Source organism: Megalobrama amblycephala, linkage group LG1 (assembly GCF_018812025.1).
Source record: "Megalobrama amblycephala isolate DHTTF-2021 linkage group LG1, ASM1881202v1, whole genome shotgun sequence".
Classification (NCBI taxonomy): domain Eukaryota; kingdom Metazoa; phylum Chordata; class Actinopteri; order Cypriniformes; family Xenocyprididae; genus Megalobrama; species Megalobrama amblycephala.
Genome location: NC_063044.1, coordinates 5,947,095 through 5,974,666, shown reverse-complemented (window position 1 = coordinate 5,974,666; position 27,572 = coordinate 5,947,095). Strand labels below are relative to the sequence as shown.

Genomic DNA, 27,572 nt, shown 5'->3' with positions numbered 1-27,572 from the left:
GAGCGGTAATTACACTGTAATTTGCGGGTCTCTTTTCCTCATGAAACACGTACTGCTCCTCTGAACATTATATACTGTGACCGGCCGCTTGACTTTGACCTGTCAGGTGAATGACCTGACGCGCGCGCGCGTGCATGCGTGCCTATATATGTGTAACGGTCCGGGGGTTCACAGCATCGGACCGCTCTTAGGTTTTGGAGCTGTAAAAGCGCTGCTCGGTGAAGTTTTGAGACGGACGTGACCTGGAAATGAAGATGATGGCCGTGAGACTTGCTCTCTGCGTCCACGTAGCGCGAGCGGCCGCACGGACTTCCACGCGCGCTTTGGGAATCGGACACGCGCGCAGCCTCAGCACTGACACAGGTCTGTTTACATCCACCTCTCTCTGTGAGCAAAATAAACTGTTTTTAAGTTTTTTAAAATTAAAAATACCATGAGGGTACCGTGTTATTGGACGTTTACCATGGATAAACCATATTTATGGATGTGGACTACGGTGATTTTTGGACGTATACAATGTTAGTACCCCAATACCATGGTAACGTTAAATTAATTTCAGTACAGTTGTATTCCATTTGATATCGTTGCTATCCCATTGTACTTTTTGTAAAGTTGTTTTTTGGAAACATTTCAGTTACTTGAAATACCTTGACGTACATTATATGAATATGGTAACGTTCAATATCATGCTATACTGTATACTTTATATGCCTAAAAGCTACCATCATGGTATCACCATCTGACATCAGTACTATTTTGTTACAGCTTACAAAAATATGAAACTTTTTTTTTTTTAAATCAATTTTTTACCCCCTGTATAACAATGTGTGTGCTCTGTTTGTTTCACTATGAGCTGCGCTCGCGAACGAGTCGACTCTTTGAGTCGGATCCTTTAAGTGAACAGTGAGAGAGTCGGTTCCCGTCTGAGAGCCGTTTTCCTTTTTTTTGTATATTAATACAATCACTCAAACCACTTCACTGCATGGAGTGCGTGTGGTCGAGCAGTGTGGCAAAAAGATCATCCTTAAAGGATTAGTTCACTTTCAAATTAAAATTTCCTGATAATTTACTCACCCCCATGCCATCCAAGATGTTCATGTCCTTCTTTCTTCAGCTGAAAAGAAATTAAGGTTTTTGATGAAAACATTCCAGGATTTTTCTCCATATAGTGGACTTCAATGAACTCCAAACGGTTGAAGGTCAAAATTAGTTTCATTGCAGCTTCAAAGCGTTCTACATGATCCCAGATTTGAAGCTGCACTGAAACTGTAATTTTGACCTTTTAAGTATGGTTTGCTTGCAATGGTTTTGGATAGTTCAATATACTAAAATGTTCAATACACGTGTAATAGTGTTTGATGCGTTTACATAAGTTTGTTTTAATTATTAAACATAATGTAAAATTTAAGGTTTAATATAATTACATGGCCTACTTTAAGTATATCATATCATATCATATCAACCACAGGTCAAACATAACTAAATTTGGCTGAATTTAAAAAGCCAGAAGTGGTACTAAATGAAGAGTCGGCTCTTATTACTGAGCTGAGTCAAATGATCCGGTTCCCTAAAAAGAGCTGGAATTCCCATCTCTAGCGCGCTGTCCTCACGCGATCAGTGATTGGTTAATTGTGTTATTGTGTGCTCACGTGGGTGAGTGCTGACTACATTAGGAGCTCGTGTAAGTTATTGTCTCACACTTAATATATTTAGTAGCACAGGTCAAAATTGCAGTGGTTTTCTGTATCACACGCTGAAACCGAAATCAAAGACACAAACTACACATAAATACATCTCAAACCTGAAACTCCATCAACTGAAAACCAGCATTTTACATTGATATCATGCACATGTAAACAGGTTATTATCGTTAAACTAAAATTTGTAAACATTTAATTGAAATAAAATCTTAGTTTAAAAAAGTTAAACTACATGAAAATTAAGAAATGTTGCCTTGGCAATATAAAAATAAACTGAAGCACTAAAATAAAAATAAAACTGAAACAATACTGCATGTAAATATGGTATATAATATTATATTTAATTACTACACTATATATAGTAGTACCACGGTTTTATTATTGTATACATCACTGTACTACGGTACTGCTACAGTACTTGTTCAGTAAGGGCCGGTTATGTAGACACTACTAACTGTGGTGACCTCACACTCCCTCCTCCTCACAGTGCGTGTGATTGGTCAGTCTGAGGGCCAATCAGAGTGTCGTATTGAATGCATGTTGGCAGCCTATAACAGGGTCAAACTGAGAGCACATGAGAGAGTGTGTGTAACAAACTTAATTTGATCAAGCTTCAAGGAACGACTGTAAGCGATCGCGTGCCTGTCACGTTTGCAGGAGCTTTTCATTTAAATTGAGGCTGTTAGTATTCCTGAAAGAGACGGTCAGGTGACACACACCGTTGGTCTGCATTTGCCTGATGATATCAGATGAAATATCACTCTGTTCCTGCAATGAATATATAACATGCTGCTAAATGACTGATATTGAGACGGTGACTTAATGGTTTAAAGGATTAATTCATTTTAATCCTTGTCATCCAAGATGTTCATGTTTTTCTTTCTTCAGTTGAAAAGAAATTAAGGTTTTTGATGAAAACATTCCAGGATTTTTCTCCATATAATGGACTTCAATGGGCACCAAACGATTGAAGGTCAAAATTACAGTTTCAGTACAGCTTCAAAGGGCTTTAAACGATACCAGACGAGGAATAAGGGTCTTATCTAGAGAAACCATCACTCATTTTCCAAAAAAAATATAAATGTATTTGCTTTATATAAACAAATGATCGCCTTCCAAGTGGTTCTGCCAAAACCGCACTTTCGTATTCTTCAAAAAGCTTACGCTGAATGTCCTACGCCTTCCCTGTTCAACTTACGGAAAAAAACAGAACTGGCGAATAGGGAAGGCGCAGGACATTCAGCGTAAGCGTTATGAAGAATACGGAAAGTGGAAGCACGTGCAAGGTGATCATTTGTGTTTATAAAGCATATACCGTTGTATTTTTTTCAAAAACAACCAATTGTTTCGCTAGATAAGACCCTTACGCTGCATTCACATGAGATGTCAACGCTTGACGGAGGGCGTGTCTGAAGCTTGTGTTGACGCGACCGTTATAGTGATGACAGCCAATCACATTACTTTCCAGTGTTGCACGAGCGCAATTGGCCAGCGACTGCTCTTGGGTGTTTGCATAGGGCAATCTGATTGGCTGATGCCTGCATTGGTGCTTGAAAGTTGAGAAATCTTCAACTTCTGCCGCTTGTAACGCGAGTGAAGCGACACAACAGAACCCACAATTCAGTTCGGCAACGCATGACGTCACCCATTCAAAGTAAATGGGAAGCGTTAACGCCAGCGCCCCGTGTGAATGCTGTGTTAAGGCCCTGATATACTTCAAGCGAAGTTCTTTATTGTTCTTTGTTTAGGGGTAAAGCGAAGTTCGAAATGCGTGACCAGCAATATACTGCAATCGAGCATCTGACGCCGCCCACACTGCTGAGAGCGACGGTTAGAACAATATGTAAATATGTGCCGTGCACTTTCTTCTCAGTAACAAAATAAACACAACAAAAATGAGAAAACAGCAAGCATTTATTATAGAAAGCATAAGAAAAGCGTCTGATTATAACAACATGGGTATGTTAGCACGAGCTCTGCAAATTAGCACTCCAGTCACGTCATGTTTATTTATATAGCATATAGAATAGATGTTTATTCAATAGATTGCTTAAAATCAAGCAGCTTTACAGTATCAAACACGAAAAACAGTGCCAGTGCCTCATTTCATCAGAAGCACAACTTCATTTTGTACTATAAAGCGGCAATCCAGCTTGTTCATGTTTTTTCACCCACAGAGCTCTTACCTCGACGAACTCAAACACACGAAATGAGCATCAGCGCACATCTCCTATTACGTTACCGTCACGGACCAATGGTGGCATGAAGGTGTTTTGCAGCTGAAAGTTCGCAAAACGAACTTCGTTTTGGCCTGATTTTGTTTGAAATGACGTCACATCAATTCGTTCTTCGATTTAGTTTGAAGTATATCGGGGCCTTTATTCCTCGTCTGGTGTCGTTTAAAGCCCTTTGAAGCTGCACTGAAACTGTCATTTTGACCTTCAACCGTTTGGGCTCCATTGAAGTCCACTATAAGGAGAAAAATCCTGGAATGTTTTCATCAAAAACCTTCATTTCTTTTCGACTGAAGAGAGAAGGACATGAACATCTTGGATGACATTTTGAAAAAAAAATTATTTGAAAGTGAACTAATCCTTTAATGGCAGGAAGCTCTTCGTGTATGAAGTTTCATCATTTTCTGTGTTAGGATCTCTGAAAATATTATTTCTTTCACAGGATGCACTTACTTTCAGAAGAACATGTTTTCAAATTTATAAGATATCTAATTTATCACACATACTTTAAACAAACATGTAAATAAAAATAAATAATAAATGTTTTGAGTATTTTAGCACTTAAGTCTGTCATTCAGATTTTTTTTTAATTACAGTGGCCACCAAAAAGAGTAAAATTCATTGACATTCTGATTTAAATTAGTTAACAAAATATCAAAGCAGGTGTAGTGAATAAATATAGCACAAGTCGACACTTGAAGCTAAACATTTTTACACACAAAAGTTTAAAACAATAAATGCTTTGATATTATGAACTTAACACAAAGACATCCAGATATTATAATTATTATAAATATTAAAGTCCAAATTTTAAATTTAAAGTTCATTATAAAGAATTTATCCGTACACATCACATGTAGGCCTAAACTTTAATCTAAAATGTTAACCTCCTCCTCTCCACCTCGAAATGTTGTTTAAAAGTGATGCTCTTTTGTGTACATTTCACTCTTGTACAGTAGATGGTGCTGTTTGCTTTTTAACACATTTATCATTAATCTGAAAAAATGAAATATGTGTAAAGGCCATGAAAACGAACATATATTGATCAGTTTTTGTCCCTCTTCAGATTTCTCGGGCATTAAAGAACGGACTTTGGTCGCTGTGAAGCCTGACGGCGTTCAGAGGCGTCTGATTGGCGATGTCATCAAGCGTTTTGAGCAGCGAGGATTCCGATTGGTGGGTCTGAAGATGCTGCAGGTGAGTGATTCACACAGTGAGAGACGTTCATGAGTGTGTGTGATGTGTTTGTGCATCACGTGTCTGTGTATTTTTCAGGCTTCTGACAAGCTTTTAGCTCAGCATTACGTCTCGCTGCAGAGGAAACCCTTCTACTCCAGCCTGCTTTACTACATGACCTCTGGCCCCGTAGTCGCCATGGTAGTGTAACGACCTATTATGAATATCATACTACTATATTACTTATACTATTTCTGCAGTATGCAAATTAGAGTGCAAAACCTACTGCATTTGACAAAATGCATCCAACCAGAACATACAGTTTGTAATTCACTTCGATTTCCACTGTGATTAATGAACACCCAAAAGTAATTTTAGCACAAAAATTGATTCATAATACAAAATAACATTTAAAATAACTAGATGGGACTCGTTTCATTGAACATGCAATGCAATGAAGAAAAGGTAGCATACTAATGTTTGAAATGGTTAGCATTGCACACGGTGTTATTCACACCATTACACACGTGTCACATACTGTCATAGAGACTGACGAGTTATCATTGGTTTGTTTTCAGGTGTGGGAGGGGCATAATGTAGTGAGGTCATCCCGGATGCTGGTGGGAGACACTGACCCCGCTGAAGCCGCACCTGGAACTATTAGAGGAGATTTCAGCGTTCACATCAGCAGGTACTTATATACACTAGTGCACTGCATACGGCATATTCTTTTTAAAATTTTGTTCAATAATGATTTTTTCCCCCCATTTTGTTTGAAGAAAAAATTCACAAATACAAAAAGAATAATTAAAAAAATTACAAATTAAAAATAGATATATTCCAACAGTAGTATATTATATTGTTGCCACATAAGCTCACCACATTTAATGTTGTTAAATTGGCTGAATTGCATCTGATTATCATCTCAGAAATTATATTAAAAAAAAAGGTTGATTTGGGTTTTTAAGTTTTTTGGCAGTAACATTAAAAAATGAGTCAAGAAAAAGATCTAGTAACACTTTACAATAAGTTTCCATTTGTTCACATTACTTAACTATATTAAGTAACATGAACTAACAAATCAAAAATACTTCTAAAGCATCTATTAATGTTAAACATTTGCTAACACATTGTTAAAGTGTCCTATTATACTATTTTAAAGGTTCCTAATTTTGTTTAGGAGGTCTCCTACAATAGGCTTACATGCATCCATGGTCAAAAACACTTTAATTTTCTCATTGCAGCATCACCTTATTTCTCAAAGAGTCTGAAAACAGTTCGTTTGAAGAATCACACTGTGTCCGAATATGCCTACTTCCAGTATATATAGTACATGAAAAACAGTATGTGAGCCGAGTAGTATGTCCAAATTCATAGTATTCATGGTCCAGTCTGTTGTGATCGGTCTACTCTGCTCCGATTGGCAGTCAATGAAGACCATAGGCTGGCATTATGCAAATTTGTTACGTAGGTAACAAAGATGAATAAATAATGCTGTAACAAATGTATTGTTTATTGTTAGTTAATGCCACTTAATTCAATAACTAATGGGAGCTTATTGTAAAGTGTTACCAAGGATCTCAGCTGTTATTACATGTTTACGAGTGGCATGGATGAACTGACTTTCATGACTGTTGAATTCATTCAGAAATGTGGTCCACGCCTCTGATTCTGTGGAAGGAGCGGAGCGGGAGATCTCGCTGTGGTTTCATCGCTCAGAGCTCATCGACTGGGAGGGATGCGATCACAAAATCATTTACCACATTTAAGAGCGGCCGACGACGTGTTCAATTAACTTGTCTGGGACGATTTCAGGTCGATTTCCTCAATAGCACATAAATGCTGATTTTATGCAGTTTTTGACTGTAAGTGCACAAATGATGTGTTAGCATTTTCAAATGGTTGAATGTAAATAAATCGAAATGTTATATATTATAAATATTTTTAAAATGGTTAAAAAACCTTTTGGAGAAAATGTTTACAAAAGGTGGCCTTGAATATTTTAAAATTGAATTATTTTTGCACAAGTACTAGTCAAAACAGACCGTTTTAATAGTTCATAATTGTTTCTAAAAAAGCTATTTTTGTTACATGCTGTGATTACACATGGTGCTTTAATTAACTTCTGTAAGCAATATACTAATGCTTTTTCAATTAAAAAAAAATGACTTGCCTTTTAGCAGATGTTTGTCATCCGAACCCAGTCCCTTCACTCTGGAGGAAATTCATCAAATAATTATTTATAGACTGTTAATTTAACATGAATAAGGTACATCTAATAAATACTTGCTGTAACTTAAAAATGGTTTGTTTGTGAGTGTATTTACATATTACACCAGAGCATGATCAATGTGGTACTAAACCAGTGGTTCTCAACATAGACATATATACATAAATGCCTCATGAGTGTTTGTTTCTATGTTAAATCATGTTGCATCTACAACCTAGTTATTCACATGTATGAATATCTATATCTGCAATAGACACTAGCAGATTATTTTTACACTATTTAGTTGTGATAATTCTGGAGTTATACATTTACATACAAACCAGCATTCTCACCTCTGAAAGGTTATCCCATTTCGTCGGGAATGTATAGTTTTGCGGCCGTAGAATACTGTGACATTTTCAGTGAAGCGTCATTGATTTGTTAGTGTGAGTGTGAACCCCCCTTTTCAAGGATACTTTAAAGAAAATGGATATATGGAAAACAATCGGTCATTACCTCAGAATAAATGGTGAGAATTATTAAAGGTGCCCTAGAATTTAGAATTTAATTTACCTTGGCATAGTTAAATAATTAGAGTTCTGTACATGGAAATGACATACCGTGATCCTCAAACACCATTGTTTCCTCCTTTATATGTAAATTTCGTGCATGAAAAACACCACGAAAAACAGGCGAATCTCAACATAACACAGACTGTTATGCAAGCCCATGTTCAAGGCAAGCCAGTATTAACATCTGGAGCTGCACAGCAGAATCATCAGACGTTCTGCAGGTATTGTGAAGCAAGCAAGCAATGACAACAGCGAAAATGGCAGATGGATTGATAATAACTGTTCATGATACATTATGTGATATTTTTTGTGATGTTTGTAAATTGTCTTTCTAAATGTTTCGTTAGCATGTTGCTAATGTACTGTTAAATGTGGTTAAAGTTACCATCGTTTCTTACTGTATTCACGGAGACAAGAGAGCCATCGCTATTTTCATTATTAAACACTTGCAGTCTGTATAATTCATAAACACAACTTCATTCTTTATAAATCTCTCCAACAGTGTGTAATGTTAGCTTTAGCCACGCAGCATAGCCTCAAACTCATTCAGAATCAAATGTAAACATCCAAATAAATACCATACTTACATGATCTGATAGGCTGCATGACGAACACTTTGTAAAGATCCATTTTGAGGGTTTTTTAGCTGTGTGAACTTTGTTTATGCTGTTTAAGGCAAGCGTGAGCTCTGTGGGCGTGGAGCATGAGAATTTAAAGGGGCCACGCAGCCTGAATCGGCGCATATTTAATGATGCCCCAAAATAGGCAGTTAAAAAAATGAATAAAAAAAAATATATGGGGTATTTTGAGCTGAAACTTCAAAGACACATTCAGGGGACACCTTAGACTTATATTACATCTTTTCAAAAGATGTTCTATGGCACCTTTAAAGGTGTACACACACCAAATCAGAGCATTTTTAATTCCACCCCAAAATAGGCAGTTAAAATATGGTATAATAAAAAAAATCTATGGGGTATTTTGAGCTGAAACTACACAGACACATTCAGGGGACACCTAAGACTTATTTTACATCTTGTAAAATGTCAATTCTAAGGTACCTTTAACAATAAGATCATTAAGTCAAGCTAGCAAATAGCGTAACATAAAAATGACCTCATTGTATCCAGTGCAAGTTTCAAAAACGTCTTGCTTTCTTTGAAGTTGCAGTAAAAAAGACTAGGTGTTGTTTTTAATCCACTATATTGATCAATTACACTAGCTATTTACTTGAAAGACAGCATGCTGAGGACATCTGCTGTTTAAAGCCATGTAAATGCAACAAGAACAGCAAAAACATGTTGTACACACTTAGAAACTGCTGTGTGTGACCTTAGAATAAACAGACCGTTATCGTTCGTTGGTGTGGACACAAATATAGTTAACACTATATTTATATTTATAGGTGTGAATGGGCCTTTAACCTTTCTGACTCCCCAATTTTTTTGGCCCCACATTTTTCAACAACAGACGAAGACCACATAACTTTTCCAGTTTGTGATTACTGGATAAGGATTTTGTTCCCTCAATTTATATCCAATAAAACATTTTAGAACTTGGAATAACTGGAAAAGTATTCAAACAAATACATATGTAGTTATAAAATACCATTAATTTACATGACATTTCCAGGTCTACAAATCACTTAATATCACTTCAAGGCTGTGGGAACCCTGGTTCTTCAAAGAAAGAAAAAAAAGAATAGTTAAAGGGATGAATGAAGAAATACCTTGATTTTTAACTTATTTTAGGCTTATTTTAAATCATTTTGAGATGTATGCTGAGGCTAAACTGGATTAAAGATCAAAATAACCACACTGAGTCGTCTTTACAGTCAAGAACATCCTTTTATTCAATCAGTTAAAGGTGCTGCTCTTTCTTGTTTTTCTTATTATGGAAAAGAAATTGTAATCAACACATGCATTTCACCATGAGCTCTGGAAGGCGTGTGGACTGAGAAGGGCGCCGCTCGAGGAGTTCAAACCAGGACCGAAGCCGCCGAGGGCTCATGCTACTCTAAACGCATCCGAATGCCCCGCTCAACACAAGAGTACAAAAGTAAAGTAAATATGAAAGAAAGAAAATGGACGGTCAGTACCAGGGAGGGACAATGAGAGCGCCAAACACGTGTCCGTCGCTATGGCTTTCACTTATTACAGTTATTAATAAATCGCAGCCAACGCGGACGCCGGCTTCACGGACTCGGGAAAGTGAAACAATTGCATATTTTGTTTGTGGGAGGAAGCAAGTTGTCGTTTAAGCCCACGTCGGCTTTTGCTGGTGAGTTTTCAAGTTAATTTTAGTCTTTTTTGTGGCGTGCGTCACTTTGGTCTAAAGGGTTTGGCTCGTAACGCTGGGCTTCGAAAATGTCTGTCGCTTTCCCTGGGCTGAAACCACTCCGTTTTTAAGGTGCTTTGTCTTGACAGGAACTTTTTTTTTTTTTTTAAATTAAATATCTGGTCACGTACAACCATTCAAAAGGTGCATCATCAATACAGATTCTCAATGCAAAATCAATAACAAACAGATCATAGCAAATCAAAAGAATTTGGTAACAAAACAAAAAAAATAGAGAAATAAATAGATCAAAACTCGCCTACTCTACCCCAGCGGTCGGCCTCTATCGTTTTCGCAGCTGAAACACCCTTCTGTCCGTGGGACGGCCCACCAGAGCTCACCGGCGTAACTTGTTCACGTACATTAACTGTTCAATGGAGAAGCTGAAGAGATCGGTATGAATACAACGTGAAGCGTACAGACAAGAATAACATGTGAGCTAACTGCATTCTGCTCAGACAACATTTTTTTCTTACTCTTTTTTTTTATTATTTTAAAACCCCTCCATTCAGAGAAAAGGGGCATGGGGAAGGGCGATGGTTTTGCAACTATAGACTACTCCAGTGTCCAAAAGAGGCAGAAGACAAGATTACAGAGGAAGGAAAAGCAAGACAGAAAGTCATTTTTTTTTGTCATTTTTTACAGTTTTCTTAATTATTCAACAATAAAAAGAGGAACTAAGTCACACCGATTTCCTTTAGTACTATATATACTGCTTTGAAGAAGTCGCGGAAGGAGAAATACAGAAGTTTGAAGGAGGGGACTTTTTTGTTTTGTTTTTTTTATGTTTTTTTTTTTTTCTTTTTTGAGATGGGCACTCAGGATTACAAGATGGTGTCTGTGAACAAAAGGCACTTTTTAGGGACAACCTTTATGATGCTCTGAGTCTAACACTAGATCACAAAACAAATATTTAGAGTCATTTACACGGAGGGCCAGTAGAGGGCGCTGCGAGTTCTGAGGGGGAGGGGTTCAATTTCAACTCGCTCGTTCTGATTGGTCGCCGACTTTGTTTGGGAGTCTGTTTGGGTGAAGCTTGTTAAGAAATATAGATTTTTTTCACCCCCAAATTAAAAGAAAATGATATGAATAAAGTATAAAAATTATAGGACCATTACGATGTTTTTCGAACTATTTATTTTTGACAAAAATTTTTTTTGGAGTGAAATATGAAGAGATTCACCAGTTTATCAAAATATAAAAAACAACAAATTCCCATGTCTTCATATTCCTTAGTTTCTAGCTTACAATGGGCATTTTAGATTCAGTGTTAAAGCCTCTCCCCCCAAAAAGGGAAGATCTTGTCATACGAATTTGAAATTTTCTACATACAAAAAGCCAGCAAAGTTCCGGCGGGAAGTTTGTTAAGAACTACGGCTGTTCGGGCGACCCAAAGTATGGAAGTCCTAGAAAACTGGAATGCATAGCATGAAGTCAAAAACACCGGAAAATCCTGCATTTTAGCTTGTAAAACCTCTTAGGACGTCGTCACTCAACATTCCTCGTTCGTTTCAGGGAAAAGGTTGGAGGAAAAATGCCTTTTGTCACAACCTTGACCACAATGAACCCCCTCCCCCCTTTAGTAAATATAAAAAGGAAAAAAGAGTAATGAACGTGTTTTTTTTTTTCTTCCTAAAATTTGTCTTGATAACACTTATTTTTTGTCTTCTTATGTATAATAGAGATTGAACGTACTTTGATCCATAAAAAGCACCTGTTTTATTTAGTGATATATTCTGACGTGTCGCAAAAAAACTGCTTCTTCAGCCCTCCTAAGTTTTGAGAACAAATCATTACAAATGAACAATAAAAAAGCAGAAAAAAAAGGAAAGATTACAAAACAAAATCCCAAAACTTACAAAGACCGTTTTCTCTCTCTCTCTCTCTCTCTCGCTCTCTCCGCCCTGTAGTTTAGAGTCCCGGACAGCGTGGACTTTACTATAATAGAAGGATTTTCACCTCTACGCTTTCCTGTACACCCTAACAATGAGACAAACACAGTTTCTACCCAAGGCATTGCACATGGCTCAATCAACACACTTTATTTTGCAATAACAAATACTTCCTGTCCAAACACAAAAGAAATCAAAAGCCGTGCATTTTTTTTTTTTTTTACCTACGCTAATCAATAACGTTTTCCGAGGAAATCTGATTTCCGCCGGTTTATTTTTTCGCTCTAATTATTAAGTGCAGAACTGGGTTTTCGGGACTGAACGGATATCTGATTTATGATAACTCATGATCATACTTCAAAAAATAACTAGACTGCCACTGAGCTTATTAGGCAAATAAGAAAAAAAATGTATATATAAATATATATGGATATATCCTGTATATATAAAGATGTTTGTAACTAGTGAGCTGACGCTTGTTTTTTTCTTTTCTTCTTCTCATAAAAATTTCACGCTCCTCTATAGCTTATATGCAAGAAAATAACCTGAATTCATGTTTAACAAATTGCATAATGGGAATACAGAGGCACTTCCTTTGATTAGAAAAGAAAAGACCATTGCCATCACGATTCTCGTGTTAGTTTTCTACCAAAAGCGATGACACGGCCGCCGTCCGGCAACAATGCTTCCCTGCAGTGAGATACATGGTCAGGCAGTCCAGTTATTTTGTGAGGTTGTCGATTACAGCTGCGTCGAAAGCAAAACGTTTGTTTTATCAGCGGATGAAGATCGCCCTACTGTAATTCACCCTAAAGGCTTCCCTTTGTAGTCAACCTGCGGAGGACAGTGCGTGTATGCGTATACTTTGATGACAGCCTTGCCGAAACGTTACCAAAATTTTGCCTAATAAAAGTCGACCCCGAGCGGCCCACCTCCCTCTGAGCACGGCTATGATATGTCACACATTCTTTTGCTCCGCAGCGAGGTCGCGTGTTCTTGGAACACGGACTTCTGGGAGTGTAAACAGGTACGTAAACAAAACACAGAAGTGGGCGTGTCTCTAGGGCCGCCTTTATTAGTGCTAATGAATCGGGGACTTTTATTATGCCTTGCTTCGATTAAGAAATTTATTAAAATTACTAAAAAAATTTTTTTAAGTTTTCTACTTCTAATTAAGAGTTTTATTTTTTAAACAAATGATTTAAAACTTATATTTCAGACATATGGCTTTAATTAAAAAACTGAGTTTGAAATAAAAGAATGCAATGATTATCGCAGATTTTTCTTAAAAGAAACAATTTTATAATTGTAGCTCGGTCACATGGCTGTAAAGGTGCGGTGACATTTACAATCGCTCGGCGAAATTTCGCAGACAAAATATCGATTAATACAGACCCCCGCACATAAAATGCAGGAAAATAATAGTAGGCTAAATCATGCGCACGATTTAGTGAATCGAGGGAACGAATTAGTAAATTATGCGCACAATTTAGCCTACTATTTTTTTTCCTGCATTTTATGTGTGGAGCTCCATAATTTAAAGAGGAATCTACGCAATTTCACGTGAGGGGGCTGTAAAGGTGTGGTCACCAGGGTTGCCAAGTCTGTGGAAATTGGGCTACATTTAAATTGTTGCTTTGGGTTGATTCAGCTGAGACACTTTAGATGCGCACTGTTCGCTTGATATGACTGGAGTAAATACAGTACGTTTACACAAATTATGCAAATTATAATGATATTACAATTATATAATTTATCATCATTACAATTGTGTGTTTGGGATATGGCTATTAATGGTGAGACTTTAGCTTTTGTAATCAGGCTCTCAAAAATTATATAAAAATTTGGATTTAGATTTATCGGCCAATATATCGGTTATCGGCTTTCAAATATAAAGAATTACCGGTTATCGGTATCAGCCAAAATTTTCATATCAGTGCATCCCTAATATTTGGGATATGGCCACTGGGCTACTTTTGGGCTATTTTTGATTGGCCATTGGGCTAGTTTTGTTACGAAGACCTGGCAACCCTGGCAGTCACATTTACAGTTGCTCGGCGAAATTTCACGGACAAAATACATTTTTAAGGAATCCATGCAATTTTGGGCAAAAAATATATAAATATAGAGTTTACTTAAAAGTTTAAAACTTACATGTCAGACATGTGTCTTTAATAAAAAAAAAAAAAAAAAAAAAGATTTTATCCGCTGTACTGTAAATTTAGTACTTTGTACATATTCAATAGCGTAGCGATGCACAATGTACCTTTTCGCCCACGAAATTTAGCGAAAGTGACTGAGCCTTAAGTGTGTACGCTGATTGGCATTTTTCGTCCTATAGGAGTACTAACTAAAATCTGGTGCTGTCTAGTTGGCACTAATGGCCTGAATTGGACGTTTGTTTCATTACAACGCTTCTGTTTGAGGCCTGAAAACGAGGACGTCCTCTGAGATGCGTCTCTGGGTAGCTGTAGTGTGTGGGGTTTGTTTTTCTCTGCAATAAAATGTGCAAATAATGTCCGCCGTCGATCCCATTTTCAATAGTGCACGTCAAACTAGTGTTCTTCGCGTATTTGTAGTGCAATACTTCTGCTGTTCGTAATTAGTTTAGTAACTGACGTTTCTACTGCATGCTAATTAGCTAAAAATGTAAAACGTCTTATAATGTGAAATGACTTTTTTTTTAGCGTCGCCTTGTATGCTGAACGTCAGCATGTTTAAGTGTTTTGAAAACTTTAATTAGTAAAAATCTTGCGTTTTAGTCGTGTCTGAATCCTCACCACTGAAACTGTTGATAATCCCAGCCATTGTACACTACACTCTTGTTTCTGTCTCTGCTCATCAGGTTCTTCCTCTATGTTGCCGTTGTTTTCGTGACGGTTCTTGCGAGATGCTGTAGGTGCGTGTCAGTCCGTCACCTCCTGCTGTGATCTGAACGTCTGTAACGGAGGTGGAGGAGCGGGCTTGAAGGGCGTCTGACGGTTGGCAAATACAGGGTCGAACGTTTCCCAATCTTATTCTGCTCACGTTTCTTAGGGTGCATCTCAGGTCGGAGGGGATTTTCAAACAGGATTATTATTTTCTTTTTTGTCATAAAACTTCCAAATTGTGTCAACAGGTTGCAGGCAGGACCTCGTCAAAGGAACCATGACTGAAAAACACACACAAAAAAAGCACTGTTAGTGTTTTAATGTTCAATCTGGAAATACATCAGCTCAGTGAGCATATTGTATTATTATAAAATAATCTGTGCAGAAAGAATTGGACTTATTTTCGATACAACAAGTACCATCAAGGCCAATATTGTGCATATAGATTTTTACAATTTCTGAGGATAAAAATGCTATTCTAACTTATTTAAACCATACATTATATTTTACAAACATTATATTGGAAAACCTTAATTTCCCAGTTAATTTTGCAGTCACCAGGGTTGCCAAGTCTGCAGGAATTGGGATGCTTTTAAACTGTTGCCATGGGTTTATTTTTTCCCCCCGCGGGTTTTGGCATATTGTATAAATTATATTTGACTGAAATATTTTCCATTCTACCAATGATAAAACTGTGCTAGATGTTAAGGCCACCGGTAGGGACGATATGATATGTTACGATATAATGTTGCCTAACAGTGACTCTGAAATGTGTATTTTAGGAATGGGAGTGGCATATTTTGAGGTTTGATATTTAGGATATGACAATTACAGTACTTTTGGGCTATTTTTGATTACGACTAGTTTTGTTACGAAAACCTGGCAACCCTGGTGCTCACATTTATAGTTGCTCGGCAAAATTTCCCAGACAAAATACCATAATTTATTAGGAATCCAAGCAATTCCATGTAAGGGCAAAAAAGTTTACTTAAAAAAAAAGGAATTTTTTTAAAAGTAACTTTTAAAGCCTTAATTTAAATTAACATTTAAAAATAAACATAAAATAGGACTAAACTAACATTTCTCACATATCTGTTTTTGCTTATAATAACATTTACAGAACAAACTTTTATTTTAATACAAATAAGCATAGTAAACATCACATAAACCTTTTATAATTTGCTTACCATTTTGGTCACACTTTAGTTTAGGGTCCAATTGTCACTATTAACTAACTATAAACTATGACTTTTGTCTCAAACTCCTAATTACTGCTTATTAATAGTTAGTAAGGTAGTTGTTTGGAGCATTAAGGGATTTAGAATATGGTTATGAAGAATAAGGCATTAATATCTGCTTTATAATTGCCAGTATCCTAGTAATATACATGCAAATAAGCAACTAGTTAATAGTGACAATTGGGCCCTAAACTGTTGCCATTTTTTTTTTTAATAAAACATAAATAAGTTTATGTTTAAATGAATGTAAGCTACTTTATAGCCACAAACAGTATACCTATTATAATTGAACCTACTGTAATAATTTCAATAAATAATTGTTTTAATTAAATGTATTTTATTTTTAAAAGTAATTTTAAAGTGACCAATATTTTTGTGTTACAATCAATATTCTTGATGCTTGGATTTAAAAGTATGGCATCATCATGAATAATCTCGATTGTGTGCAGACTGCTGTTTCTGACGACACCACTAGAGGTCAGGCTTGACTCTCACAGAGCGCTCAGTCTGACCTGCTCACCACATGGGCCTTCACGCCACAGTTTGACCTGAGCTAAACCAGCAAACCTCCCTTCTGTCAAGACAGCTCTGACGCATCTCTACATACCAACACATTGACTTTATTAACATCAACAGACGTTCTGTTAATGCATTTCAGGAGTTCAGCTCATAAAGTTCAAATATCACACTGATAACGCTAACAGACAGACATTCTCACAAAGAGAAATATTTAGATAAAGTTTATACTGTGTTTTCCAGTAAAAATATTTCAAGTCGTATCAAACTTTTAATTGAACTCTTTTAACCATTTTAGTGTTGTATAACTAAAGAATAAAATTACTTTGATTAGACATACACATTTTACTGTTAAGAATCAGATTATAGCTATTTACACAGGCTATAATTATAGAAATCATAAGGTAACAGCTGTATCACAGCGCAGAACAACTATTTAAGATAAGTTGACATGTCAGGTACTATATCCTATAAGTTAAGTCCTTTATTACTGTGCTTAGTATTTTCATGAAAGTTTATGTCTTTAATATTTCATTATATAATATATAAGTAAATAGATAATATTCATAAATATTAATTATTTAGAATAATATATACAATTATAAATGTCATATATTTACATATAAAATAGGATATATACATATTTTATAAAAAATAAAATGCAATACTAATTATATATATATATATATATATATATATATACATACACACACACTAGTTATATATATTAGTTTTAATTCAAATATTCAACATATTCAACATGTCCTTAATATTTCATTTTATAATATATAAATAAATAGACAATATTCATGAATATTAATTATTTAGAATAATATATACAATTATAAATGTCATATTTACATATAAAATAGGATATATACATATTTTATAAAAATAAAATACAATGCTAATTATATATATATATATATATATATATATATATATATATATACACACACACACACACACACATATACATACTAATTTTATATATACATATATTAGTTTTAATTCAAATATTCAACATATAAAAATGTGTATATATAAAATATATATATATATATATATATATATAACATAATATTATCTATACATTTTTTTCTATTTTCTAAATTTATTCGACATATTAGAATGATTTCTGACAGGAGTAATGATGCTGAAAATTCAACTTTGATCACAGGAATAAATTAATATATAAATAAATTATTTTAAAACATATTAAGAAAAATAGATTAGTTTAGAAAAACGAAAAGAAAAACTAGAAAAAAAACAAGAAAATGGAATTATGAAATATTTATGAAATATTTTAGAAATATTTAACATAATTATTCCAAACATTTGAGTATAACTTTTTTGTATAAATAATATTTTTAACATAAATTGTGACCAAACAACTTTTCAAATCATTAAAAAAAAAATATATATATATATATATATATATATATATATATATATATATATATATATTATACGTCAGATATAAGTTATATTTTTAATATAAAATGTGCCCAAATTACATATATTTAAAATATATTTATGACAATTACGTATAATATATTAATTATTTAAAATAATATATAAAATGATTGTTTTATATAAAATAAATATATTATAACAGCACTAATAGAATACTGTTCTCCACTCCACTCATGAGATAACTGTTTCTGCACAAGAGCTCTTGTCAGGATATGTACTGAGACACCCTTGAGCGTGTGACGTGTGACGGATGCAGCGCTCCATCAGTGTGGAGAGCAGGAGCTGCCGGTCCGGATTACAGCGAGAGCTCGGCTCAGCATTCCAATGAGCGCCGGATTCTTTCTCCTGATTGGTTTTTACAAAACTCTCTAGAAGTCAAATCCTGGAAACACTTTGGCTGAGAGGGTTTGGGAGGAGGGGCCGCGGGTAACTTTTGTTCTGGTTGACTCTTGCAGGTCACACAAACACCCCCGGCACGTCCCATCTATTCTCCCCCCGCCGCTCGCCCCGGGCTAAAGCCCAACAGCCACTCGGGCCAAGTAACTCTTCCCCTCTAAGCTGTACTCCTCCCTCTCGCAATCCCATCTTCCCCCCGTAATCCTTGGCAGTGACCAGCTATACCCCCCCACCCCACCTCTCAAGTTCAACTGCCTGTGACATCATGTCTCGTTGCTGTGGGCAACCAGACAGTTGGGACGTGACTTTTCAATTTAGGGGCCGTGCTTAAACTTTGCCTCTCTTTTCTCCGGTCCTGTCGCACTTTTTCGCAGTTCTTTCCTTGTTCCTGTGGATGGGAACTGTGAGAACTTCCCCGTAAGGAGCTGTACGGACACACAGTGGGCCCAAAAAGTATTCGAACACTTAAAAGGCACAGTTAAAAATGTTTGAATGGCACTACATGAGATGATCTGTCAGTATCTGTGCGTCTCAAATGCTACAGGATGTTTTGTCTTCAACAATGTCACTTTTCTTTGTCAAAATTGGTGTTTTTAGTGGATGTTTGAAGTCAGTTCACACGGTGAAGAAAATCACATTGACTGTGAACATCATACAAGTGTCATAAAAAGCTTTTATCACCCAAACAAACATTAGTTCTTTTGATTTATTATTGAAAACCCAACAAAGGTCTTTTTGTTGAATGTTGTGTTTGAAAAGTGTTCTTGAATGTTTCTTCAAAACACAAGCCATTTGCTTTGATATTCTGCTATTGACATTCAGACATTTTAAAGTTTAACTTCGCTGTTCAAATATTCTTTAGACTACTTGAAACCTTCAAGAAACATCTCTCTGAAGTACTTTCTCACCGCACATTTACTTAAATTAATACATCGCTATTGTATCACTCCCTCTTGCTGTTAGCTTTTATCAATGTTTAGATTATAGTGAATTAAAAAAGAATAATACATTTATTATTTCACTATTTTAGATTAGTTTACTGATTCATAAAGCATATTTAAAAACAACAAATGTTGCAACCAAAGTGCTGTACAAGAAATATAAAACAGAAATAAAAAAACTGACAAGACCAAGAGGACAAATGAAAATTTACACCCTCAAATAAAACAAAGAATACTCTTTCAGGTCTTCAAGGAGGATTTAAACAGAAACAGAAGGGGAAAACTGAATATGACGTTGAATATTCCAAAGCCTAGGAGCGGATACCGAGAAGGCCCGGTCACCTTTCGTTTTAAAGGGTTAGTTCACCCAAAAATGTGATCATCCATATGTCGTTCCACACCCGTAAGACCTTCGCTCATCTTCGGAACACAAAAATAAAGGATCCATAAAGGTACTAAAACATATTTAAAGCAGTTCATGTGAGTACAGTAGTTCTACCGTAATATTATAAATATTATGTGCGCCAAAAAAAACAAAATAACGACTTATTTAGTGATGGCTGATTTCAAAACACTGCTTCAGAGCTTTATGAATCATCAGATATGGAGATCTAAAACAAGAAACAAAATCAAACACAAAGAGCCGTATTTGTTCTACAGTTTGCACTTTCATTAGCAAACATTCAAAAAGATAAGAAATGCTGCTTTATTCATCCTAAAAAAATGTTATTATTGCAATTAGATAACATTTGTTTAATGAGAGGCATTATATAATGCACAATGTTTTGGAGGTTACATGTTAAGATAAGCACTAAATTACTAGAATTTACCTTGCTAGAAGAATTATTTTTAATCAGTGCAACTACAAACGTGATTTCAGCAGTTTAGCCATTTGATAGGAGATCCGAATCACTTTTTCGATTCGTAAAGCTCCGAAGCAGTGTTTTGAAATCGGCCCATCACTATATTGTTGAAAAGACATTATTTTGGTTTTTTTTGGCGCACAAAAAGTATTCTTGTCACTTTATAATATTAAGGTAGAACCACTGTACTCACATGAACTGATTTAAATATGTTTTTAGTACCTTTATGAATCTTGAGAGTTTGAATGGCATTGCTGGTGATGCAGGCCTCACTGAGTTAACCGAAGTTAACCGGTAGCCAGTGAAGAGAGGCGAGCACAGGTGTAATGTGCTGATGTTTTCTTGTGTTCTAGACGTTTTCAGAGATATATTAAATAATATCCTGTGTCTTCCAGGGGGGATTTTTAAGCCAAAAAAAGTGCATCCATCCATCATAACTATAATCCATACGGCTCCAGGGGGTTAATAAAGGCCTTCTGAAGCAAAGCGATGACTTTTTGTAAGAAAAAAATTCCAGATTTAAAAATATATAAACTAAAATAACTAGCTTCCGGCAGACGACTGTACGCATACTGCGCTTTAGACTTCTAATTCGTGACCGGTGTTTTGTTTTGCTCTATCCTCTGCCTCCTATCTATCCTCCTTCACTATCATTATAAAGTTTGGAGAAGAAAGGATATTTTTAAATATATCTCTGATTGTGTTTCTCTGAAAGAAGATAGTCATATACACCTAGGATGGCTTGAGGGTGAATAGTTCATGGGATAATTTTCATTTTTGGGTGAACTATCCCTTTAATGGAAAGAAACTGCTTTTCACAACAACACTTATCTACTTATCAGAACTCAGTGTGGAATCAAAAATGACACCAAGGGTTTTGACAGTCGCATACATCAGAAGAGAGCGAACCAAGCTGACTGACAATGTCAGAGGTCACAGCTGATGGGGCGAAGATGATCATTTCAGTTTTATCGTTGTTTTTCTGTAAGAAATTTTCTCACTGCCCCTCTCTTATATATATATATATATATATATATATATATATATATATATATATATATATATATGCTATTTTGTTTATTAAAGTTATTTAACTCTGAGAGGACAAAAGGTAAGTACTTCCTCTATCCTCTAAAATTTAGGAAAATGTGCAAAATCAGACAAAGCAAAGTCACTGCCAAGAAGTCACGGCAGGAGAGAAGAAAAAGAAGTCACCAGCAGAGGGTGATAGCGAGTTGAGAAACTAGTTAAAAAAGGGGGGAGAAAAAAAAAACTGAATTGAGGAAAGGTTAGGCAGAAAGAGAGGGAAATTAATGGTCAAATCCAGAGAGGCCGACCAGCAGAGGGAGGAGGTGAGAGCGGGTGAGTTAGCGACTTCAGATGGTCACCATGTGTTGAGGAGCAGGGAGCCGGCCCGGGGCGGGTGTGGTTTACACATTAATGAGTAAAGTGTACTGGCTGATGGAGGAGGCGCAGTGTGGTGGCCGCACATTCGCAACGCTCAAATCAACTACACCGCGCCGATCAGCTTGAGTTATCGCAGGCCCGCTCCAGATGGGCCCGTCACCGCATAGCAGAGAGCATCATGGGAAAGGAGGAAAGACTGAAGGGGAGGAGCAGGCTAACATGCTAAGAAAAAGGAAACACTCAAACACAAGAAATGAGGTTTGTTTTGAGTACGACAGAGTTAACAATCACCTGCGTCTGCTGGGGTATGTTCAGAAAGTTGTTGTCCCGTGATCCGATGCTGACAAACCTGTTGGGAGCTGTGGAGCCTGGCGTGGAGTATGCTGAAAGAAGAGAGACAAAAAATATAAATAAAAAAACAAGATTTCAGCAAATCTGCCCATCAGAAAAGCACAACATTTAGCATTTCCATAAATCACCCTATACAATAACCAAAAACTTTTAGTCATTATGAGAGCAATCTGAACAAAAAAGCTCAGTTTGACCAATATGAAAAGATCAGCAGATGCTTTGTGCGAATTTCATGAAATATATAGTGAAAACCGAAACTTTCCTGTATTGAATGAACTGCAAGAATTTATCATCAAAGATATACTATGTTTGGTTGTTCTTGATTCACACAATTGAAGCTAAATAGATTTTTGAATCTGCAGGTTTGAAGTCATTATCAAATTTAGGGCAGTTTGGGGTTTCAGATTTATTTGATGGACTCCATAGTCTAACTGTTCATCAAATATGGAGATCTAAAACAAGAAACAAAATCAAACACAAAGAGCCGTATTTGTTCTACAGTTTGCACTTTCATTAGCAAACATTCAAAAAGATAAGAAATGCTGCTTAATTCATCCTAAAAAAATGTTATTATTGCAATTAGATAACATTTGTTTAATGAGAGGCATTATATAATGCGCAATGTTTTGGAGGTTACATGTTAAGATAAGCACTAAATTACTAGAATTTACCTTGCTAGAAGAATTATTTTTAATCAGTGCAACTACAAACTTTGCCACAAGAGGCCATGTGCATTTTTCAATTACTAAAGGGGTTTAGGCCATTCCTTTTGTATCTTTACCCTTAACAATCACCGTTAACCGTGGTAAACTCATTGCAATGCATGACCACTATTTGCTTTAACATGCATAAATAAACGTTTTATATATTTGTAAGCAGGTGTGGTAAGTGCATTCTGGAGAATTAGCAACATATAAACACATAAAAAGACAACAGACACAAACAACATAAAAAAACAACAGAACAAAATAATGAAAGGAAGGAAAAATAAGAAACATGAAAGAAAAGAGGAAAAGAAATGCAAGTGCTCCGTCCAGTGCCCCGTCTGTGGTGAGTGAACTTTTTTTTTTTTGTCTGATTATCCACCCCGATATGCCACCTCCTTTCTGAACGGCCTAAATTTGGTTTGTGTACGGGACGAACTGAACTTTAGACCAGCACTGGAGCTCAACTATCACATTTCCACAAGCCAAAAGCTAACCAGCAATGTGAATGTAACCAAAACAAACTCAAATCAAACCAAAGTAAAATTACAAAGCATGGGTTCCCTGTGTCTCACAATCGACTCAAACTGGATGATGTTTTTTGAGTGTTAAGGCTCTTCAACACACTTTGACCAGCACAAACCAACCTGGACCAAAATGAAAGTTCAAGATGGTCTAAGCTGGTCTTTTTAGTCGGGTTGATACACACTCTTGTTGTTTTGATTTTCACGGCAGCACTGTAATCAAAGGCTGCATTACAAAAGTCAGCGACAACTGGTTGAACTAAAATACATTTTTGAAAAAACATAATTTAGAGTCCACTTTAACTGCCCTAAATTTGCACCCTTCTATACGGAGACCCTAAGGGGACATTGGATGTGGAAAATATGAGATAGGAGGAAAAACTATATTTGAGTGCTTTTGAGTTCTCTAGTAAAAAAAATTGCATTTCCCCCAAGAAACTTTGCATTGGCTCGTAAAAGCGCTGAAATATAGTTTTTCCTCCCACTTCATATTATTTCCATCACAAAAGGGAGCGAATGCAAAGAGTCTCAGGAGGACACTAGAGTGTTGTGAGAGAACACAAAAGGTTTTGTAAGTGAACACAAAGATTCTAAGAAGAACTCAAAAGTTTTATGAGAAAACACAAAGGTTTCACAAACATTTGCAAAGTTTCTCAGGGGAACACAAACGTTTTGCGAGAGAATGCAGTTTCTCGGGGGAGAGTTTTGAGATCGAACGCAAAGTTTCTCGGGGAACGCAAAAGTTTTGCAAGAGAACACAAAGGTTTCACAAACATTTGCAAAGTTTCCCATGGGAACGTAAAAATTTTGCGAGAGAACGCAAAGTTTCTCGGGGGAGAGTTTTGAGATCGAATGCAAAGTTTCTGAGTGAACACAAAAGTTTTATGAGAAAACACAAAGGTTTCATAAACATTTGCAAAGTTTTCCATGGGAACGTAAACATTTTGTGAGAGAACGCAAAGTTTCTCGGGGGAGAGTTTTGAGATCGCCTGCAAAGTTTCTCAGGGAACGCAAAAGTTTTGCAAGAGAACACAAAGGTTTCACAAACATTTGCAAAGTTTCCCATAGGAACGTAAAAATTTTGCGAGAGAACGCAAAGTTTCTCGGGGGAGAGTTTTGAGATCGAATGCAAAGTTTCTGAGTGAACACAAAAGTTTTGTGAGAGAACACAAAGGTTTCATAAACATTTGCAAAGTTTTCTCAAGGACATTCTCAAACATTTTGTGAAAGTTCTCAGGGTAACTTAAAAGTTTTGTGAGAGAACAAAAGTTTTCCAAGCAAATGCAAAGTTTCTCAGGGGAACACAAATGTTTTGCGAGAGAATGCAGTTTCTCAGGGGAGAGTTTTGAGATCAAACGCAAAGTTTCACGGAGAACGCAAACGTTTTGTGAGAGAACACAAAGGTTTCACAAACATTTGCAAAGTTTCTTGGGGAACTCAAACATTTTGAGAGAGAATGGAAAGAGTTGTCTGGGTAACTTAAAAGTTTCACGAGAGAACAAAAGAGAGTTTTGAGATCAAACGCAAAGTTTCAAGGGGAACGCAAAAGTTTTGCGAGAGAATGCAAAGAGTTCTCAGAGTAACACAAAAATTTTCTAAGCGAATGCAAAGTTTCTCATTTTGCGAGAAAATGCAGTTTCTTTGGGGAGAATTCGCCAATCGAATGCGGGAGAACGCAGTTTTTTCGGGAGCGAGTTTTGTGATCGAACACAAAGTTTCTCAGGAGAACACAAAAGTTTTGTGAGAGAACACGAAGCCATTGAAATATATTTTTCCTCCCAACTCATTTTTCAACTCATGTCCCTATATGGGCTCCGTACTTTAGTGACATTTTGAAACCACTAAAATTGATGCCTGAAAATTAGGATGCATAAAAAAAAGACCTGCACGAAAGTTGCATTGGTTTCATTCAGATAGAAAAAAAAAGTAAAATAAAAGTAGTAAGGACTAGTTCTGACCCAACAGTTAGTGCTGCCACGATAATTACGAATAATGGGCAGATGTTAACTCAAGGAACACAAACTAGATGGGAAAATTCGGCCCAGCTGTGGCTAGACGACTGGCTTTCTCCCAGTCTTCGAGGGGTTTGGTGGAATGGGGGGTCGGGTCACTTACACGGAGATGTGGGTGAGGTGAGTCCACCATCGGGGGGCGTGCTGCTGGGTTTAGAGTCTGGCATTGGGAGGGGCACTGGACGCGCCACAGGGGGGGGTGGAGGCAGCAAGAAGGAGCCCGGCATTTTGCTCTGGCCGCTCCCGTTCGGCTGCAGACGACACAAACAGGGTGAGGAGTACGGACACGCCCGACACCCCACAAATGGAAAAAACAACGCAGACTCGCTCAAAAAAAAAAAAAAAAGAAGGGGAAAAAAGTAATGGCGGGTGGCTGGTAGTGGAGAGTGTTGAGAGGGAAACAACCAAAAGGATGGTGAATGTCTGTTTGCTTTTGTTTATGAAAGAGTGTGTTTGTGTGTATGTTTGTGTGTCAACTTCACCACAGGCACAGACAGGAGCAGTGGAGGAGCTGGAAAAAACAAAAATGGGGGACTTTAGGCAGAAGGTGAGGAAGAAGTAGAAATGGACGCACGAATGGTGAGGTGTGCTTTGGTCCATGGAATGATGCCAAATCAAAATCAGGGTGCGAACAAAAACAAACCAAAAGCCACGTTTCACAACGCTGAAAAATGGCAGAAGCAGAACTGAGGAGGGAAGGCGCTACGCTGAAATGCGCTGAGGTCGTCAGCTGTTGCGCAGATGGGTTTTATCGTGGAAGTGGACAGAGAAGGAGAGATTAACTCAAGATCGTCTAGACAAGCACAAGATACATAACAGCGACCGATTAGTCGGCCTCAAAGACAAGGAACGCACACATTTGTTTCTATCGGAATAGACAGTATGCAGTTACTGTTAGCTTTATTATAGTTATCTTTACAGTGCATATAAAAAAATGGGAATTAAACATAAGTGTGTGTATATAATTAAAAAAGGACTTAAATTATATACATTTGTGCATTATTTAAGTTTTGGATAGCAAATTTCAATCTTAGCTGGTCTGTTAATTGTGACGGATGTCTTCACAAGCTCAGTTTAACCAACTTTAAATGCTTGATAATGTTAGTTTCACAGAGAAACAAAAAATACATTTAATATCCATTTATTTGCATATTTGTGGCAAGTATTTTTGCTTGCTTGAAGCAAGCATGTTTGCTTAATATGACAACTAAGTTCTGTTTCATTAACATTTGGTTTGGAAGGAAGATTTAAAAAAAAAAAAAAAAAAATTCATGTCTTATATTTAAACAATGGCATACTGCACAGTATATACACTATATTTTCAAATATTTCAACAAACAGTATGTGAAACAGTAAGCAATGATAGATGTTTTATACAGTAGATTGTGACAACGGCTGTGTTCTAGGGGTGTAACGGTACATAAACATGACGGTTCAGTCCATACCTCGGTATTAGTTCGGTATTCAACTAATTATAAAATTATTTTTCAATTATTATTCTATACCAATTCATTTTTGAAATATATTCATTTACATAGTTACTGTCATAACTTGTTTCTATGACAAATTTATTTAAAAGTATATTAAATAATTTAATATAGATAATTTAATAAAGACATTGCTAACAGGTAAAGTAAATATATACACTACCAGTCAAAAGTTTGGAAACATTACTATTTTTAATGTTTTTGAACAAAGTCTCTTATGTTCATTACGGCTGCATTTATTTTATAATAAATACGGAAAAAAATATAATATTGTGAAACATTATATTTAAAATTATGGTTTTCTATTTTAATATACTTTAAAATATAATTTATTCCTGTGATCAGCATCATTACTCCAGTCTTCAGTGTCACATGATCCTTCAGAAATCATTGTAATATGCTGATTTATTATTAATGTTGGAAACAGTTTTTGCTTAATATTATTTTATAACCTGTGATACTTTTTCAGGATTCTTTGATGAATAAAAAGTTTAAAATATCTGCACTTATTTAAAATAGAAATCTTTTTAACAATATACACAACTGTTCAAAAGTTTGGGGTCAGTCATTTTTTTTCTTTCTTTTTTTGAAAGAAATTAATACTTTTATTCAGCACGGATGTGTTAAATTGATAAAAAGTTATAGTAAAGATTTATATTGTTAGAAA

At 36.1% G+C, this 27,572-nt stretch overlaps 2 protein-coding genes across 17 annotated transcripts in view; one reads left to right on the top strand and one right to left on the bottom strand.

The window, feature by feature from the left end:
* The first annotated feature begins 149 nt into the window (after positions 1-149).
* Positions 150-7,413, top strand: nme4 (NME/NM23 nucleoside diphosphate kinase 4). The gene is made up of 5 exons (XM_048180969.1): positions 150-363; positions 5,001-5,131; positions 5,210-5,311; positions 5,689-5,801; positions 6,759-7,413. The coding sequence occupies exons 1-5, from the start codon at positions 249-251 to the stop codon at positions 6,877-6,879; spliced, it is 582 nt and encodes a 193-aa protein (XP_048036926.1). The 5' UTR covers positions 150-248; the 3' UTR covers positions 6,880-7,413.
* Positions 7,414-9,718: 2,305 nt separating this feature from the next.
* nfixb (nuclear factor I/Xb) overlaps positions 9,719-27,572 on the bottom strand; it is a 230,767-nt gene continuing 212,913 nt past the window's right edge. For 12 of the 16 annotated variants that reach the window (XM_048180783.1, XM_048180792.1, XM_048180830.1 and 9 more), the window contains 3 exons: positions 25,522-25,669; positions 22,119-22,210; positions 9,719-15,271 (listed from right to left, as the gene is read on the bottom strand). In XM_048180783.1, the coding sequence (XP_048036740.1) occupies positions 15,257-15,271; positions 22,119-22,210; positions 25,522-25,669 (255 nt within the window). In that variant the 3' untranslated portion in view covers positions 9,719-15,256. The remainder of the gene's footprint in view (positions 15,272-22,118; positions 22,211-25,521; positions 25,670-27,572) is intronic. The other 4 variants (XM_048180866.1, XM_048180876.1, XM_048180925.1 and 1 more) reach the window with 1 other exon arrangement.